The sequence below is a fragment of the Gavialis gangeticus genome, unplaced genomic scaffold, assembly GCF_001723915.1.
Source record: "Gavialis gangeticus isolate Ggan-Ray unplaced genomic scaffold, GavGan_comp1, whole genome shotgun sequence".
In the NCBI taxonomy this organism is placed as follows: Eukaryota; Metazoa; Chordata; order Crocodylia; family Gavialidae; genus Gavialis; species Gavialis gangeticus.
The window spans coordinates 1,203,703-1,221,404 of record NW_017729016.1 but is presented as its reverse complement, the minus strand read 5'-3'; the positions used below and the strand labels follow the sequence as shown (position 1 = coordinate 1,221,404).

Here is a 17,702-nt window from a genome sequence, read left to right as displayed (position 1 = left end):
CGGGAAAGAGCATTAAAAAAAAAAAAAAAAAAAGGAATGGTCTGAAGCCCGGAGGAGAGACTGGCCCCTGCGACCTGGAAGAGAAGCATGGGTCTGCTCAACCCTCAGCAGGGATTTGACTGGAAGGAGGAGTGGGGAAGGAGAGATCAAAAGTAAAACTAAGTTACTCAAATTAAAGGGAGAAGCCAAGCCAAGCCAAGCCGAGCCAAGCCGAGAGGTGGGAAATGTTAATTCTCTGGCACTGTGCTGCACCGGCCCTCTTGCAATCCCAAATCCACCCAAGTGTTCAGAACATGGAGGTCCCCCCGGCAAGCACTTCAACTGCACCACCCACCTCCTCCCCACCTGGCCCAGTTCACAGGTACAGCGGTAAAAGAGTGAATCCCAACCACTGCAGCCCACACACATTGGCTGATAACCCACTGCACTGTCCGACAAAGAGGGCCAAGCTCAACTCCTCTTCCCCGTACCAGACCCCTTCAGACCCTCACAGACCCAGACCCTCCCACCCCCACCACTTTCCATGCTCTTGCTCCCCACATGCCCTCCCACAGCCAGAAGGATCTTCACCCAGATGACCAAGTGGCTCTTCCCTCCCCACAGCCTGCAAAAGCACCCGAGAGGGTCACTAACCCTGGAGTCTTGCTTGGGGAAAGGACTGCCTCCCACTCTCCTGCAGTGCTGGGGCATCATCACAGATAGATGACGGTCCACATTACGTGGCGCTACCCTCCTGTTGAGTCACTAGTTTGGAGGATCCTTTTTAAAGATGTGGTCCCTGCCTCTGAGCACCAATGCACTTTGTTTAGACTGAACATGTTTTGCACATGCCCAGTTTCACACATGCTGGTGGAAAAGAGCACTCTACACGCCACATCCTTCGCCTACCCCAACCCTTAATGAACGTGCCACCTATTCTCCTGGCAAAGCACAGGGGGGCCTGTGAAACTGTTTAGAGCCAACAGGTTTGGGGCTCAGCTCTGGAGGGAGCATCCATTTAAAATCTCAGAAGAAGTGGAGATGGGGGGGGGCGGTTTCCAGCACTTATACTAGTCAGCTCTGACTGTTCCCTTCTTCCTACCCCTTTTGCAGCCCTGACTGCAGGAAGGAAAGGGAAATGGAGCTGTACAGAGGCTGGAGGGGAGGGCAGTCAGAGACCCTGGTGAACGAGGGACAATGCTCACTGCCTGTGCTCACGGCAAAGCAACTACGATAGGTAGCAGCCCCTGTAATACAGGGAGCAACAATGCAGAGGGCTCATTTCCATTCAAGCCTCTTTGCTGCAACCTCAGACATCAACCCAAAGCCCCCCTCCGTGCTCACACTATGCTGATGGGATCCCAGGGAGTTTATTAAAGGATACATATATATATTTTTAAGAGACCATTAGCAGCCAAGCACAGAAGGCATTCATCTGCCCCCACTCCCTAGGCAGAGCCAAATCACTGTAGATAAAGGCAATAAGCTGGCTAGACATAACAGAGGGGAGTTTTCACCGAGGCAGATTCAATAAAATCCCATCTCCTGTGGCGGTCTGATAGCTTTGGGAGCCTGGGAAACAAAGGGGCCAGGGGAAATGGGAAAGCACCTGCCATGTGGGAAGGGGGGGTGGGGAATTAAAAGGACAATGTCTGGCAGTAGCTCAGAAATCCTCCATCATCCTGGCACCGGTGATCTGCACGCAGCCTCATTCACCAGGAGTCACTTTCTAGCCAGCTGTTCCCCTACTCCATTCATCTCCCCCCACACCGACCTGTGCACCCCGGCATGAGGACCCAGAGCACCAAGCAGCCTGTTCAGAAGCAAACTCCCCCCCACACACACCAATATGCAGAGTCTGGAAGCTAGTCTTCAGCTGTGCAATCACAATGTGGGGCTGGCACTCCAGTGGTTCAGCTCTAGAAGAAAACATGAGCCTCTAGCTCAGAAGAGATTAGCTGCCAGGACACCTTTGAGCCTCAGCGGGCCAGCTTCCAGCCAAGAGGTTACAGGAGCAGTTTATGAAGCACGAATTACAACCCTTTCTCCAGCCAAAGTGTTAGGAAAGGGGTGGCCAGAGACGAACATGGCATCCTTCTTACCCAACACAGGGAAGGGCTGCAAGCTCAGGGCGGAGGAGGGGGCCAAGGAACTGCTGCATAAGTCCCTCCTCCCTCCACTCCCTTGCCTCAAACTGCTACGCTGCCCTCCAGAGCACAGGTTAGAGGCACACGTGGTTCCTGCAGAGCTAAGTCAAGCAGAATAAGCACTAGTATGAGGCCGAGTCACTCGTGGAATAGCTGCAGCTGGGCTTTGCAGGCTGTGCTTGTGTTGGAGGGGGCAGGAGAGCTGGCTGGAAAAGCGTCCTCCCAGGGTGAAGGAAAGCAACCTGTGAGCACTGGCTGACATGGTGTTGAAGCCCCCACACCCATGGGCACGTAAGGGGGTGCTAAATGGACTGACTTAGCCCAGTGCCTGGGTTTCTGGGGTTTACTTTATGGTCCTCAGCACACAAACGGAGCTCTTCCAGGGTCAGCTACAGTTATCCTCCTGTCCCCAGGAAAAGACGGGAGCATGCTATGAGCACGCTCTCTCACACCCCCAGGGCAAGCCTCCCCCGCCGTGCTGTTCTGTGAGTCGCTCCCAGCTGCCTCTGCAGCTTGCTCCTCTCTCCACGATTAATGACGTGACATTTTGAAACCTCTCAGCTCATTAGACTGTTGTGTAACACACGTAACCCCCAACACCATTTAGCAAAATAGCCTAATTAATGCTGCCAGCTGCCACCGCACACTGGTCCAGGGCGGAGGCACGAGGCGGCACTGCCAATACGACTATACAACATCCTGTGGCAGCTTGTTTATCCCCCTGGTCTGCAGCAATCCCCACCCCCAGGACAGATTGCCCAGACCTGGGGTCTGTCAGGTGCGAACACTTCTGTGTTGGCACCAATGGGGAATCCATTAACTGGCTGGCACAGACCAGTGTCCCAACAACCCCCTGCCCCAGCCCACGTCCCAGATGCAGTAGGAGCAACCTCCCCTGCAGGAAAGCACAGAGCAACAGGAAACTGGAAAGAAGTGGCAGGCCCAGAAAAATGACTTGGCTACAAATTTAACAGGTGCCTCTGCCCTGGCCCCACAACTCTGAGTCCCTGCTTCAAGCAGCTGGGAGTTCCCTCAATAAAGCCTCTGACTGAGGTTGGGTAACCCGGGAGAGCTGTGAGGCCCAGGCAACCTTACCCTGCTACCCAGGGTGGCAGGGCTCTTCTCTGGATTCCCATTCACACTCGCAGGCTGCCTGCAGCGATGGACCAGGGCTCCAGGCCACACCTATGCAGGTTTTGGCCTTGTTGCCCATGGGGAAACAACACTGACATCAGTCCCAGCAGTCACTCACGGACCATGGCCAACTGGATCCTGGACAAGCAAAAGTTAAAAGCAGGTCAGTGCCTGGTGCCTTACCTCCGCTCATTGCCAAAGAGCCGGGCCACCTCCTCCCTGCCGGGGCTGCGGGCCCGAGTCCTCCGTTCCAGCCGTTTTCTCTCCACCTGGAAGGCCTCACGGTTACTGATCCGAATGGCCTTGGGGACGTCGGCCAGGGTGGCGTACTGCCGGCTGGCTTTAAAAGAAAGGGAGCGCCCCGACTTGTCTGCTCCCTGTCCCCCGTCTCGGCTGCTGACGTCCTTGTGCGTGAAGCAAGTGCTCTTCAAGTCCAGGGAGTTCAGGGAGTAGCTGTTAACCATTCGGCTGCCCAATCGGGTACCTGGGGAAGGAAAGGGGCGGGCGTGCTCCTGGGAGGGCGATTTGGGATAACTGTACCTGTTGTTTGGGGTGCTGGGGCTGGGAGGGGATGGCGGAGGCAGCAGCTGCTGTTCTTCCAACTTTGAGTCTTGCTTAGTCTTCTCCAAGGAGAAGTAACCACTCTCTACGCGCGCCTTCCGGCCACAGTCCAGTCGGTCGCCATTCATGGAGCTCTCGTCTGAGGAAGCAGAGAAGGGGATGGAGAGGAGGTCACTCCATGTGGTCCAAACCCCATTTCTGCTCCTCTTTATTTGTGTAAAAGGCAGTTATAATATAGAACCTGCCTTGGTTGCACAGAGTGGGACAGGACAGGGACTAACAGCACAGGAAACCAGGCATGATACCAGCTAGAGACCCCACGTGACTGGAGAGAAGCTGGGAGCTGGGTTTCTGCAAGCCTCGGCTCGTCCCAGCCCATGCCAGAGGTTTTTCTATGAAGGTGAGATCTGATAGGAGGTGGCCCAAGATCCACCACACTCCAGCACATCACTGCTCAGGCCTTGAAGAGCCTTGCTGCTCGGGACGCCACGAAACTGCAACAGACATCAAGACTCAAGTAGGGAGGGACAGCCTGAGAAACTTCCCCAATGGGCAGGAAAAAACAGCACGATGCTACCACAGCCCAACTAACACCCAGGATCTGCTCAGGAGCAGCTCAGGACCCAGAGAGTCTTCTCTTGTTCCCTGGTGTCCACAGCACCATGCTCCAGCCTGTGCAGGAAGGACACACCAACAGAAGATGGGAGGGGGTTTGTTGAAGACATGCAAGAGTCAGGCTGGGCCTGAGGGTGTTAGAAGGAAGACCCAATGCCCAGCCAACTCACAGCAGTGCATGCACTAATCTCAAGTGCAATCCATTTTCACAGGGTCTTATTCCAGGAAAGTGAGGGGGTCAGGAGATCGGAAGGTGCATTAACAGCTAGAGGAAGCTGGGACCCACTACTAGCTCCCTCTCAGGAACACTGGAAGGTTGGGGCGGGGATCATGGCCCTGCTGTAATTCCAGCGCAGGTCCCCTCCCCTTAAGTGTGGTGGACAACTTGTGTCTGCATGATTTTACTGGAGCCTGAAGGTGACCTCCAACCAACACGCCAGCACAGCCAAGGGGGTTAGGGACAGGGAACCCTTCAGATTGACATTTCCCTGCTGCTTTGGCCAACCAAGTCACATGGAGCGATGCCCATTTTGCATTTGCACTGGCACCACACCCTGCACACGTGGGAGTGATTTCAGGGAGGTGGGAACTCTAGTTTCCTGAATCCCTGAACATGACCAGGGTCTAGCTCCCTAAATGAGTGACCTGGAAGAGATTCTCCAGTGGAAGTTTAGGGCACAGAAAAACTGGATTTTATTCCAAGCAGAGACCTGCCATGGGGAGGATGGGGAGGGAATGGTTAAATGCAGGTGGACAATGCAAGTGCTCTCCACTCAGCCGTGACCTTCCCATCCAGAGCTGAAATTCATCAGCTGGATGCTTCATTGTTTTATCTTCAATCTCAAGCACCAGCAAGCACAACTCAGCATGTCATGCGTGCACATGTGCACGCAGGTGCAGAGTGGGAGCAGTGTTTAAGACACATTTTTCATTCCCATACTACTACTGTTATTTTATACATACATACATACATACATACATACATACATTTGCTTTGCGGAAAAAAAATTGAGGAGGCTGAGAGCAAGGAAACCCAACACAATGCACCATCAGGCAAGCTGCCTCACAAACGCACGCAGACGCCTACACCCACTTCAATCCTGTGGCCACATCCTAAAACAGCCAAGCCAAAACCCAATTGATTCATCTGAAACAAAGCTCCTGCTAATTCAGAGCGAGGGTGCAAAGGGAGCAGTCCTATTCCATTAGCTAATCCCAAGGGAGAGAGAAGGAAAGCAATCCTTTTAGATCACCACTTAGATCATGGAGACAAAGGAAACAGACTCGGCTTTTCAGCCCTCCCCCATGACTTGTCCAAGGGGAACACAAACGCAGAGCAGGAAGAAAGCCCTGGCCCCTATTGTTTCATTTTGAATAATGCAGCAGATGCGGGCGCCTTCCATGCACTAGTCGGAGGAGACAAAATGTAAACAGCTGCCCTGTTACAGGGACAGGATAAGGAAGCAGAGCTCCAGGGCAGGCCTGCGCCTAGTGGTACCCTCCAGGGGCCAGCTGGGAGGAGGCTGGCAATGCTTTGAATTACAAAGAGGAAAAAATTCTCCTTCTCTCCCTGATCCAATTCTGAAGGAAGGAAAAGGCCTAGTGAGGTCATCCTGTCCATCTCCCTGCCAGAGCAAGGCTCTTGCCTACAACAGTTTCCAGTACCTTATCCAGGGTTTTCCCTTCCCATCATTTCATCCCGTTGTTTCCAGGCCAACCCTCTCCATGCCAGCTGGGAGAGCATTGCCTCTCCCACATCACCATCAGTTGGCATGAGGTTGTGCCATTCACACCACAGAGGTTTAAAAATGTCCCCAGAGAAGGGAACCTGTGCCCATTTCACAACTGTGGACAAAGGGGTTTTCTGTGGTTCACTCAGGTCCCTTCTTGCTGCCCTGAACACTCATCTCAACCTGGGCCTCTCTCAACACCAAGGCAGATCCTTTCCTGCTTCTCCTTTTCAGTCCCAAGTTCTCAGGCGTGAGCAGGTAGTCAGGTATCCGACTCAGCAGGGGGATGGCTCATTTTTTTTAAAAAAATCATTAAAAAAAATTTAAGACCCCAAGAAACCATTGCTATTTGCATGCATTGCTTTGGAGAAGGTGAAAATTCAAGGCGAGCAATGGAGCAAGGTCCAATTCAGCCACCATTGGTCAGGAAAGGCAATTAATAAATTGATAATAAAAGAGAACCGGTGTAAAGAAACCTTCCAGTGGCAGAAATACCGTACTTATAACACGCAAGCACCTTGTTTCAGGAAGGTAGGATAAAGGGGAAAAAAAAAAACTTTCCTTTTTAACCAAATAGGGTTAAACCTTCCTCATGCAAGATGTGCCCCAGTTTTCACATGCTGATTTTTGAGGAAAAAAGCAAATGCGGTATGTGAATAAATAAGGTCCTTGGGGTGCCTGTGCTATTAATAACAATCGTACTGAAAGCACCTTCCCTCAGAGGACAGCTAAGCTGTTCGCAAGTGCTGAGCTCCACAGCAGCCCAGCGAGGGATCCATCTCTGGGAAGAGTAAGGTGAGGCACAGGAACCTTTGAGCAGACCAACGCAAGCACTGGAGACCGCCCAGGGAGCAGAACTGGGGCTCAGGAGAACTAAATATTGCTAAAAATTGCAGCATTTCTGAACATGAGTGAATAGAAGGGACAGGGGCCATTTTTTTAGGCCCCTGCTCTAGTCACGAGACAACACAGCTTTGGGGTGAAGTGGAAAGCACCCCCAAAGCCAGGCAGAAACACAGCCAGAACAGCACTGGCACCCATGCCTCTCAGCCTCACCTTCTTTGCTTTCCAGCACAGGTTCCTTCAGGGAGCCGGCAGGCGCGGCCTGGTTCTGCACAGGGCTCTGGACTGGGCTGAGGCTACTGCTCCCATCCGCTTGGTCTTTGCCCCTCATCTCCTCCTGCCACAGTGTGGACTTGGTGGCAGGGACCTTCTCAGCACTGGGGATGTTGCTGCTGGTCACGGCCATCTTGGCAGGACCCGGCTCCTAAAAAGAACCAGAAAATACTGAGGATTAGGGCACATGCTGTGTCCCAGCAAGAGCCATGCACCCACCAATGCTGCCTGCCTGTAGGCAGGTCCTTGCGTGGGGGCACATGAAGCAGGTTTGCCCTTCCCAACGTCCATCCCCCACGCAGCTCCGAGGCCCAGCAGTGTTTCAGGGCACTTAGAATGGATCAGTATGTTCCTCCCCTAAAGTAACTTATTTATAGGCTTTGAATAGTGGCAGGTACCAGCTGAGCTGCCAGGGACACAGGCTAATTCAGGACTTCCTTAGGACAGGGATTAGGGCCATTCTTGGAACAGGAAAGGAAGTGTCCAGTAGACTTCTCCCACGAGGGAGGGATGTGAAGACGGAGCACACACATTCCCATTCGCCCAGCTGAAGGGAGGATCAGGGCAGAGGCAAGCTCAGCTCACAAATGAAGGAAACCTCAGAGCCCTGAGAAGATGGAGGCACAGACGGACAGAGCCACGGCTTGGGGCTTTTTTTTTTTTTTCGAATTGGAACAGCCCCTCCCAGCTCTGCAGACAGGAGGCTGCACAATGGGAACGCTTCGCAGCCTTTTTGTCTGTTTGCAGCCTGTGCTCACAGTCGTTCTGGGGGAGCTTCCCCCTCTGCCCGGCTGGTGCACCCCATCCTGACCCATGCCGCAGGCTGCCAGCCCTGCCCCCACCCCCAGGCAGGGGTTTCTAAGTCTGGGGTGTGCGATGTGCTCCGATATCACAGCAGTGAGCATAGCAGGGTGGTTACACAGAGACGGTGTCTAAAGGGCATTTAGGGAGATCAGTTTCCTCAAAAAGTGACTGAGACCCAGTAGATTCCTTTAAATGTTGACCTCCATCAGAACTCACAGAAAGAACAGTGTTATCGGGACTGTCCCGATGGACCATCCCAGCCTCTCCCCCACAGATTGACAGGAGATACAAAAGGACCCCCTGCTCCCCTTCTTCCCAGGAGATCCCAGCTAACACAATGAACCCCAGAAATGCAAGCAAGATCCTGGGGGTGGAAGGTAGAAGGGAAAGGGTGGCCAACTAGTGTGTGACTCATGCACCCCCAAATCCCCTTTGTGAATCTGTCATCACGTATTTCCTAGCATGTGGGCCCCATACTTTAACTCCCTTCCCTCAGCATTTACTGGGAGGCATCCTCATTTCCAAGAAGGCTGCACTTCAATCCCTATCCCCTTGCGTGGAACACCCTCTCTCATCCTCCTAATGCTAGAAGGATCAACTGAGATGACGATCACCAAGATCTACCAGGATCACTGAGGCAGCCTGAATTTGGCTGTCACATCAGGCTGCACGTTCTTCTGATCTGACCAAGACTCTTCAAAGCAGAGTTTCACAAGACTGTGTCACCACCTGAGAGAAATGGCAGCCCCGGCCACAGCAGGCAGGCTCTGATAGCCCACCAGGCCCTGGATCTTGAGACATGTGGCGAAGGTGTAAGAGCTCTCATCTGTCAGAGGGGTGCCTGCTGAGCTGGGCAGCCCTCACCTGCCCAGTCAACAGGGGACACAGAGGCTGCCCATGAGCCAAGACACTGTATAGGACCATGTTTTGCTAAGATGAAACTTCTCTGAGAAAGCACTCTGAGTCTCCTGGAGCACGAAGGGTTGTATTTCAGCATGGTTTGCCTTGTGGGGTGACCCATTCGCCCAGGTAGAAACAAACCTAGCCCACCCCCACTGGCTCCTGCTACAAGGCTCCCCAACTTGGACAAAGACAAAGCTGGCAGCACTTGGGGAGAGGCCGAGCTGGGCACCCACCCTTCCCACTGCCCCATGCAAGCACCATTGCTACGGGTGAGGTTAGCCACTGCCTTCAGCACACACAGGCCATCAACAGCTCAATCAGCAGGAGTCCCAGCTGGAGACGAGCAGGTATCTGCAGGACGTCCTAGACCCACATGGTCTCCCTCCATTTACAGGAGGGATCCAAAAATTCTCTTTCTTTTTTGCCTTTGAAGATTTCTGCTCCTCTCTCTCTCATCGCCCACAATCCTTTCCTCAGCTTCCCATCTCTGGCCAACATTGGACAGTGCAGATCTAACACCGCTGTAACAGGAGTCTGCCCTCACCCTCACACCCCTCAGGTTTGAAGCCAACGGTGCTGCCTCTCCAGTGCACTCCTGGCAGGGGATACGCCATGAACCTAACATACCAACCTTCCCCGTCCACGTGCACACTCTTATTGCAGGACTGCCACCTCCGACAGCCTCGCTTTCACATCGCTGCTGCCTTTAACAGCCCTGCATGGCCTCAGGCCTCTCTCTTGCTTTCACCTGCTAGTGGATAAACACAGTCTCTTCACTCTGAACATTTTGAGGACAAGCTGAAAAAAATAAAGCTAGAAAACACTGCATGAGAGAGAAAATTCATTCCCCTGTATTTCAACAGGAGCATCAGTTCTTTGATTGAACTGCTTTCCAAGCCCTATAGAAACAACAACAATGCACCAGACAGCCTTACTATGCAAGAGGACCTTGACTTTCGAAGGACACATTTACTGAGCTATAAATATTTTAAAGAAAAAACAGTTATTTTGAATGCATCTTTAATTGACTGCTGTTGCAAGGCAGTCAGAACTGCTATTTTACACGTGATCCTTCCTAGAGGAAGCTGAGCCTGTTGACTTCATTTGGGACAAAGGAAGTATGGGTTAGCAGATTTGTATGTGCAAAGGGACTGAAACCATCACAACTGGTAAAAAGCTGTGCTCCATCAACTACAATTTTTTCTTCTCGTGTCGAGTTTCTGCATTAACAGAATTTCCCTGAAAGCCACCGAGTACAGAGAACAACCGAGCAATGAATGACAAAGCCGACCGCAGGCAAACACAGCCGATATGAAATATTCTCTGCAAACTGTGAACCCCTCCCAGCCTCTCCACTGTTCAACACGCTGCAGAGAAAGCAAGGCAAATTTGAATGACTATGGCAAGCATCATGTAAACATGCTTCCCAACAGGCACACACACACTGCTGGGACCGAACCCACTGGAGTTCATGGGACACTTCAGGGTTTTAAGAACTAGTCCCAGAAGTATGTGGAGGATCAAGCCCTTAGATACTCTAACAGTCTCAAAGTCAGAGCATCTGGTGACCCCCCACCCCCAAACACACCCCTGCACCCCCTTACACTCTCAAGAGCTGACCAGCAACACCCTCCAGATTTGGACATCTACCATGAAACACTCTGAAGAGGAACAGCACTGGGAAAGTGAGTGCTCAAGATTTCCTGAAGATCGGGGTTTTTTTAAGATGTCCCCAAATGGAAACCCAAAGTTACGTGTCCTCTTTGAAAATCTAGACTATCTACATACTTGTGTATGTAAAAATACACACAGAAGGCAAGGAAGTGTGCCAAGCAGTACTGTGTAAGCAAGACAGTCCAAATGGCTCCTTTCCCTCTCTTTTGTCATTCAAATATTAGTCGCCTCTACCAAGTGGGAGCAGATGTCAGGATGCCACAGGGTTAGTTTTCTGCTGGAGCCAAAATCAGCAATGTGGTGTCTAGGTGTAGTCTATGTCCAAGCTGCACACGTATACACCAGTCCTGGAACAGAGGTGGTAACAAACAACATGGAGGCCAATCCCTTCTTTCAAGGATCTTGGCTAAATATTACTGTCCCAGTTTCTACAGAGAAACGCTGTGCAGCTGACTCCAGTGGGAGATCAAGGCCAAAAAACAAGCCCCGCCAAAAAGACTCATTAAAAAACTGCCCACTTCTTCCCTAAGCTAAAAATTTGTTCACAAGCTGAGAAAAAACACTGAAACAGTGCCCTTCAGTGACCCCTGCTATAATGATTTTTTTCTGAGGTGACAGGGACAGAGAAATGATGTAACATTTTTAAGAATAAAGATGAATTGATGAGAAATTAAAAAAGGAAACCACAGAATTTCCCAGCAGGGATCTACACCACTAGTGTAGGAACTTCCTGCTGCACAGTCTAGTCCCAGCACTAGCCGGGGAATGGGAGGGCAATATGGGAAGGCTAGTGCGCAGCTCCCCAGCCCCATGGCTTGACCCAGGGTCCCAAACTCTTCTGGGGAGAAGCAGAAAAGAAGCCATCTAGAAATGTGTACAGATAACACGCAAGTGCCTGCAGCTGTCCGACCCTCCCTGAGCTCCTTCACAAATGACACCATGTCGGATTAAGGGCATATTTTACTTTTAAAGGCTCTTTTCCTTACAGAAGAGAGGCCTGAAAAGCAGCCAAGTGCAACAGAAGCTATTTCAAAGAGTTTTCTTTCCCTTCCCTTTTTGAAAATTCTTCTTCTGGTTACGCTTAGTCCCCTCCCTCCTTTGATGAGCTGCATCGAGTCTGTGGTGACAGTCTTCTGGCACGGTGTCCAGAGCCACTGACCACTCTGGTGCTGCATGGCCGGAGCATGAGGTTGGGATCAGTTCATTTCTAGCCGACACTGGGGCAGGGGAAGAGAGACAGGAAGGATGGGAAGCTGCAGCTCTTTTGTAGTTTCGGCTCCCTTGACACCAGTCGGGCAGGTGACGGGGGAAGCAGGAAGAGGCAATGGGGAGAGTGTGACGGTAAAGATAAAAGGCCTGTGCTCATGTCTAGCGCTATCATGCCAGAGCCTTTCTGCAGGGAATGAAATCTCTGCACAGACAGATATGCGTGGAGTTTCCTGCCCTCCTGGCCAGCTCCTGATTGTGCAGAGGGGGGTGGGGAGTGAAAGTGCTCCGCTTCCTGCCTTTGAGCTTTCTCTTGGATGGCCTAGTGATCCAGTGTAGAGCAAATGGCTCCGTGTGTTTTACAGGGCAGGCACATTTTATGGGGACCCCACACTTCCAGGGCTGGTGGGGCCCAGCACAGAGGCAATGAAGGCAGCTTGCCAGGAGGCACACCTACATTGCTTAAAAATAACAATAATCTCAGAGGTGATACCTGGCTGAAATTTGGGCCTGTGCTGCGTTTTCATGGAATAAGAGTCAGAGAGGTTGCGTGCAGGGTCAGCTCATGGGTACACATTACTGCTCTCCTCCTGCAGCCTGGGGCTTTTACACCGGCCCCCAGAAACATCTGGTGAGGCCAGCGGGCTACAAAGACCTGAGGTCTAACCCAATCTGCCAATTCACGCGTTCCCTATATTCCTGCGGGAGAACGCACAGCCTCTCGGAGCATCATCGTCTGATGGACCATTAGGACCAAGGAAGCTTAATTCAAAAAGGGCACCCCACCTCTCCCTTTCCCTCCCCCAAACCCTGTTCCTAGGTGCCTCATCTCTCAGGCAGGCCCCTCCATGCTCTGGCTCCTATGCCACCCACATGCCCCAATCTACCATTATACGGTTCCAGTCAAACACACTGCCCTCCCCTGGATCAACTGCTCCATGGGGCACGCTCAGCCCCTCTGTCCCACCTAAGCCAGAGCCACCAAGTCACTCCAGGCAGGCCTCCACTGCTGTCTGAATTTCTCTACTGCGCAGCTTTTCTCCCCCCATCCTTTCCACTCCTAAAACTCTCTTGGAGGCTAAAAAACAAGCCACCACCCTCCTTCCACCTAGCCGGCCCTTTTATCTTTTGGCAGTACACCAGCATTTTCCCTGGTGATTGTAGCAAGGCTGGTGGGGCGGAAAACAGCAACAGCGAGACAGGGCCACATACAGGGCCTAGCCGCTCTGAAAGGCCTGGCTGTCCCACTGCCGGCCAGCATTGCTTTAAGGAGAAAAAAAAAGGAAAGAATCTGGGCCCTGGCATCCGCGTTCTACTACTGAACAACTTGGTTCAATGGGCAAAGGAGGTGCCACGGCTCCAGCTCAGCAGTTTCTAAGAGACGGGGTGGAACCAGCGCTTGCCTCACCCTACGCATGTGACCCCTTCACCCCAGCACACGAGCAAACAGAGGACACTGCTGTATGACCAGCTCTGCCAAACAGGCTCAATCTAACTCACTGAAGTGGCCCCGTTGATGAGTTTATCCATCATGCAGGTAACTTGCCCAGGATCACCCAGAAAGGCTGTGGCAGGGAACTGACCCCCAGACACCCTGGCTGGATGGAAGTAGGCATTACCATATGCAGATGAGGTTCTTTAGATAAATCTGTTATCTTTTATTAGACCAACTAAAATAGCTGGAAAAATTCTTCTTTGCAAGCTTTCAGGTACAAACCCTGTATCACGCTAGGCAGCAGCACAGCAGTGGTCAGAAATACCTCAGCCCAGTCTTGCCTCCCTCAAGGGAGGGAGGCAGGGGCTGAGAGTAGTAACAGAGGTGGGGGAAGGGAGGAGGAGCCCCAAAGGAGAAGGGGCTGAGGATAACAGCAAGACCAGAAGGTTGCTCTCGGGTCACAGAGATCCCTGAGGAGTGGATGGATGGGATCAGAGGTGCTGGAAAGACAGGAAGACATGACACAGCACTGGCTGCAAAACCAGGGCCAAGAGGAAGAGACCAGCGAGCAAAGAGCAATGGTGAAAGCCATGAGTTTCCAGGGGTGAGGGAGCTGGGGAGGAGGATCGGAGAGCAGCCAGGGAGCAGAGGCTGGGACACAAATAGAAAACACGTGCGTGTCTGCCACAAGCTCTCGACAAAGCACAGAGCCAGCCACAGCATCTTCCAAAGCACAGACCTAGCCCCATCAGGGAGCACAGCCCAACGCTGCACCCTGACCCTGCTGCCCGCTCTCTGCCACACAGCCAAAGACAAGGGTAGCATCAGCCTCTCTCTTTTACCCCCTTGGAAGGCCTGAGTTTGCACCTTGGACCACACAGTGGGGAAGGGGCACTCCCTGCTTGGCACCCAGCCTGTCCTCTGTGACACCTGGGCAGCCTGGCACGGCGCTCCAGGAGCGGGTGCCACCGCGCTGCCTCCACCGGGCAGCGTGCAGTCTCCTCACAGCCGCTTACCTTATTTGGAGCTCAGGAGCTCGGATCCTGTAAGGTTTCCAAGAGGTTGCCATGGTAATGAAACGTAACCCAAAACGATGTTTTTCTGGCTGCATTCTCCCCTTCCCCCCTCAAAGCATCAGGGGCTGTGTTTATCGCCGTGTAACGTTTCCACTCCTCCCTGTGCACGTGTGCGGGGAGCTCCCAGGCTGCAGCTCCTGCTCTGACACACCAAGTCCCTGCACAGAGGAGCTGGGGTCATGGCAAGGGGGGTTCTGAACTCAGCTGGCCCCTGTGATGGAGCAAAAAGCTCCAAGAGTGGCGCAGGTGTCACAGCAATGCCAAGCCACGGTGCCAAGGGACACATTTTCTCAAGGGTCTTCCCTTGGCCAAATCCAAGCTGTCTCCACGCTCTAAGGGGGAGCCATGAAGACCTAGCGTCATGAGTGAGAGCACCTTGGGCAGCAATTCTCAACCAGGGTGTCAGAGCACCCTCAGGTGCTGCCAGATCCTTTGAAGGGTACCCTAAGACATAAGGAGATAAGCAGATAAGCCAGGCTCAGTCTTGTTCCTGCCTAGACGACCCCCAGCTCTATAGCCCAGCCCCGGGGGCGATAGGTAAATATTGTAATATGTACATTCATTTTTAAATGGGGTGCCATTCAATTCACAGATGTTATGGAGGGGTGCAGTGAGTCCGATGAGGGGTGCCTTGCGTCCAAAAAAGGTTGAAAACCACTACTCTAGGGGGATGGAGGCTGAGGGGGAGTCCAGGCCAGAGTTAATATAAGGAAAAGAGCAAGCTTCTTCCCCAACTTTTCTCCCACCCTGTACACCTCACGGTGGGAGCCAAAAGCTTTGCTCTTTCCCACTACACAGAGCCTGCCCTGGCCCTCTCCATTTGGACATCCTACAGCCTTTATATAGGAGGACCTGAAGGACAACCCTACCCCAGAAAGGGGAAAAGGTCTTGGCCTATTTTCCAACCTATCCCCTGGCCAGCTCTCAGAAGCCCCTGGGTAGGCATGCGGATCTGCTGGGTGAGCTCCCACAGCCGGTCCCACTCAGCCAGGCCAGTGGCAGGACATACTTGCACAGGTCAAGGCAAGCCAGGGACAAGGCCATTCTCAGACCCAGGCAGAGATTAGCCCAGCCATGGGGTCAGATTCCAGATCTGTGGGATTCTCCCCCACTCCGTCCACGTTGGAGACTGGCAGGAAGGAGTGAGTCACAGCCGGCCCCAGCTTTTACCATTTATAGTCAAAGCGAGCGCAAAGCCATCGCTGGGTCCCTGGAGAGTTCAGCTCCAGCCCCCAAAGCTCCCAGCTCAGCCCAGGCCTTTATTATTTTCCTTTAATTCTCATTATCTCGGGGGTCATCTCATTCAGGGTAACTGGAGCCCTGAGGAATTCCTTCCTGAGCTGTTTCTGCCTGAGAGGCCTGTGAACGGCTGGGATCTCTTCCTCATCTTCCCAGCCTCCCTCCACGCCATGCCCACACGCCCCCAGGCCCAGGAGGAAACTGTCTGAGGCTTTACAAATCAGCTGTTGAGCATGTGTTCTGGATCCGATGCCATTTGTACTGGGGATGGGAGACGGCAGCTGAGGAAGAGGCAAGCTTCCCAGTACACACACACACACATGCACGCTGTTACACACCTAAATCCAACTTTGTTCTTAGCTGTAAAACCCCTCCTAGATGCACAAACCCACCATGCCCAACCCCAGCAGCATGCACAGCTTGTACAGGAGGGACCACACCTGAAGGTATAGGGGGGTTGGGGACACATGAAGCTTGCCCTCCACAGAAAGGACCTCAGCCAGATCTCCCATACCAGCTGGGTAGGGGACAGCCAGGGGTTTTAAATGCAGCTGCTGCAGCACTGACTGCTACCAGAAATTTAGGGTGACGCTAATGAGTGCTAATAAAGACCATTCATCTTCAAAGCAGGCGGAGAAGCAGAACATGACCTTGGGAAGTGACATCTGGAAATTAATTCACACCATCCTAGTTACCCTGACATCACCACGTTAACCCCCTGCATGCTGCAGAGCTGCACTCCAGCCACGAGCCCTGTTTTCGCGTCAACTTCGCTAACAAGGCGGATCTTCCTGAAACTGCTTTGCAGACAGCACCCAGTGCGGTGAGACAGATCATCCCCTCTCTTTGACTGAGTCCTAGTGGGCTCCAGTCCCCGAAGAGGCCTCTGGGTCGCAGTGAATTACTGGGGATCACCACTTGGGGTTACCTGAGGAGTTGGGGGCTCTACCTTCCTCTTCTTCTTCTGATTCTGCTTGTTTGTCCTTGGATAGACAATCAGCATTTCCAGCCACCTGCAAACAAACAGAAGGAGCTGTGGTGAGGGTAGGCAGCAACAAGAACTAAGCACATAATGCATTTCTGTCTGACTGGCAAGTCTGACCCCGATAGCCAGGTGGACACTTTATTCAGCCACCTCCCTGGAACCCACGTAGTGCTACAAGAAACCTCTCGGCTGCCTTCCAGCAAGACAACTCGTGCTGTTAGGAGTTTGGGTGGCGTCAGCATTTCCATTACTAACCCCTATTTTCAGGGGTTTATAACTTGGCCATAAAAATTCCCTCCGAGCTGGAACTTGGCACAAAGAGAATCTCAACCTCGCAGAGCTGGTTAGGGCCAGCACAGCAAAATGCTACCCAGAAATTCTTCATCTTCCCAGTCGCCAGGAACCACAGGCCTGACGAGGAAGAACAGCTCTTGAAGGAGAGGGGGTGGCCGTAGAAAGAGACAGAACAGTACTGAACAAACTGACTCAGAAACCGCAGAGGTGCAGCAGAAAAGGATTCCAGAACCCGGTTTGTCACCCCCGGCTTCTAGTTCTGAGCTATCAAACCCTGAACCTCGCTGGCCGGGCCAACTCTGAGAGCAACCAGTGTTGAGATCATTGGCAGGATGAAGTTTGCTGAGTCCTGTCCTCATTTTTCAAGTGAAGCTTTGGCCTCACTGCAAAAACCACAGGCACAGTTTGGCATAGGCTCTGCTCCAGAGAGAGACAAGGACTTGGAACGATTCAGGGAGTGTGCAAGGAAAGAGAAGATACTGGGGCCCACCAGAGAAATCTTACGCTGGATCCTCCTGGAATACACCTGCCTAGAGAGCACCAGCTGCATGCTACTTCCCAAGATGCCAGTGTTAACTCCATGCTCCCTGTATATTTTACTCTAAAGCAACCTATGAGAGAGAGAGAAAGGAAACGGTCTTAAAAAGCCCAGCACTTGCCATGCATCACTTGCTTTGTGGATTTCTCTACAGGCTCTTGCCACGTCCTGATAAGCAGCCCTTACATTTCAATTAGCTCAGGCTCAATCAGGATGACAATGGCTGATTCAAATGTTCCATGCTTCACTTCACTATATCTTTTTTT

The 17,702-nt window shown here is 52.4% G+C and overlaps 1 protein-coding gene across 5 annotated transcripts in view; it reads right to left on the bottom strand.

The window, feature by feature from the left end:
* Positions 1-17,702, bottom strand: part of MPRIP (myosin phosphatase Rho interacting protein) — a 145,838-nt gene that overhangs the window by 47,891 nt on the left and 80,245 nt on the right. For all 5 annotated transcript variants that reach the window (XM_019512647.1, XM_019512648.1, XM_019512646.1 and 2 more), the window contains exons 5-7: positions 16,548-16,632; positions 7,223-7,433; positions 3,801-3,960 (exon numbers count right to left, since the gene is read on the bottom strand). In XM_019512647.1, coding sequence (XP_019368192.1) covers positions 3,801-3,960; positions 7,223-7,433; positions 16,548-16,632 — 456 coding nt within the window. The remainder of the gene's footprint in view (positions 1-3,800; positions 3,961-7,222; positions 7,434-16,547; positions 16,633-17,702) is intronic.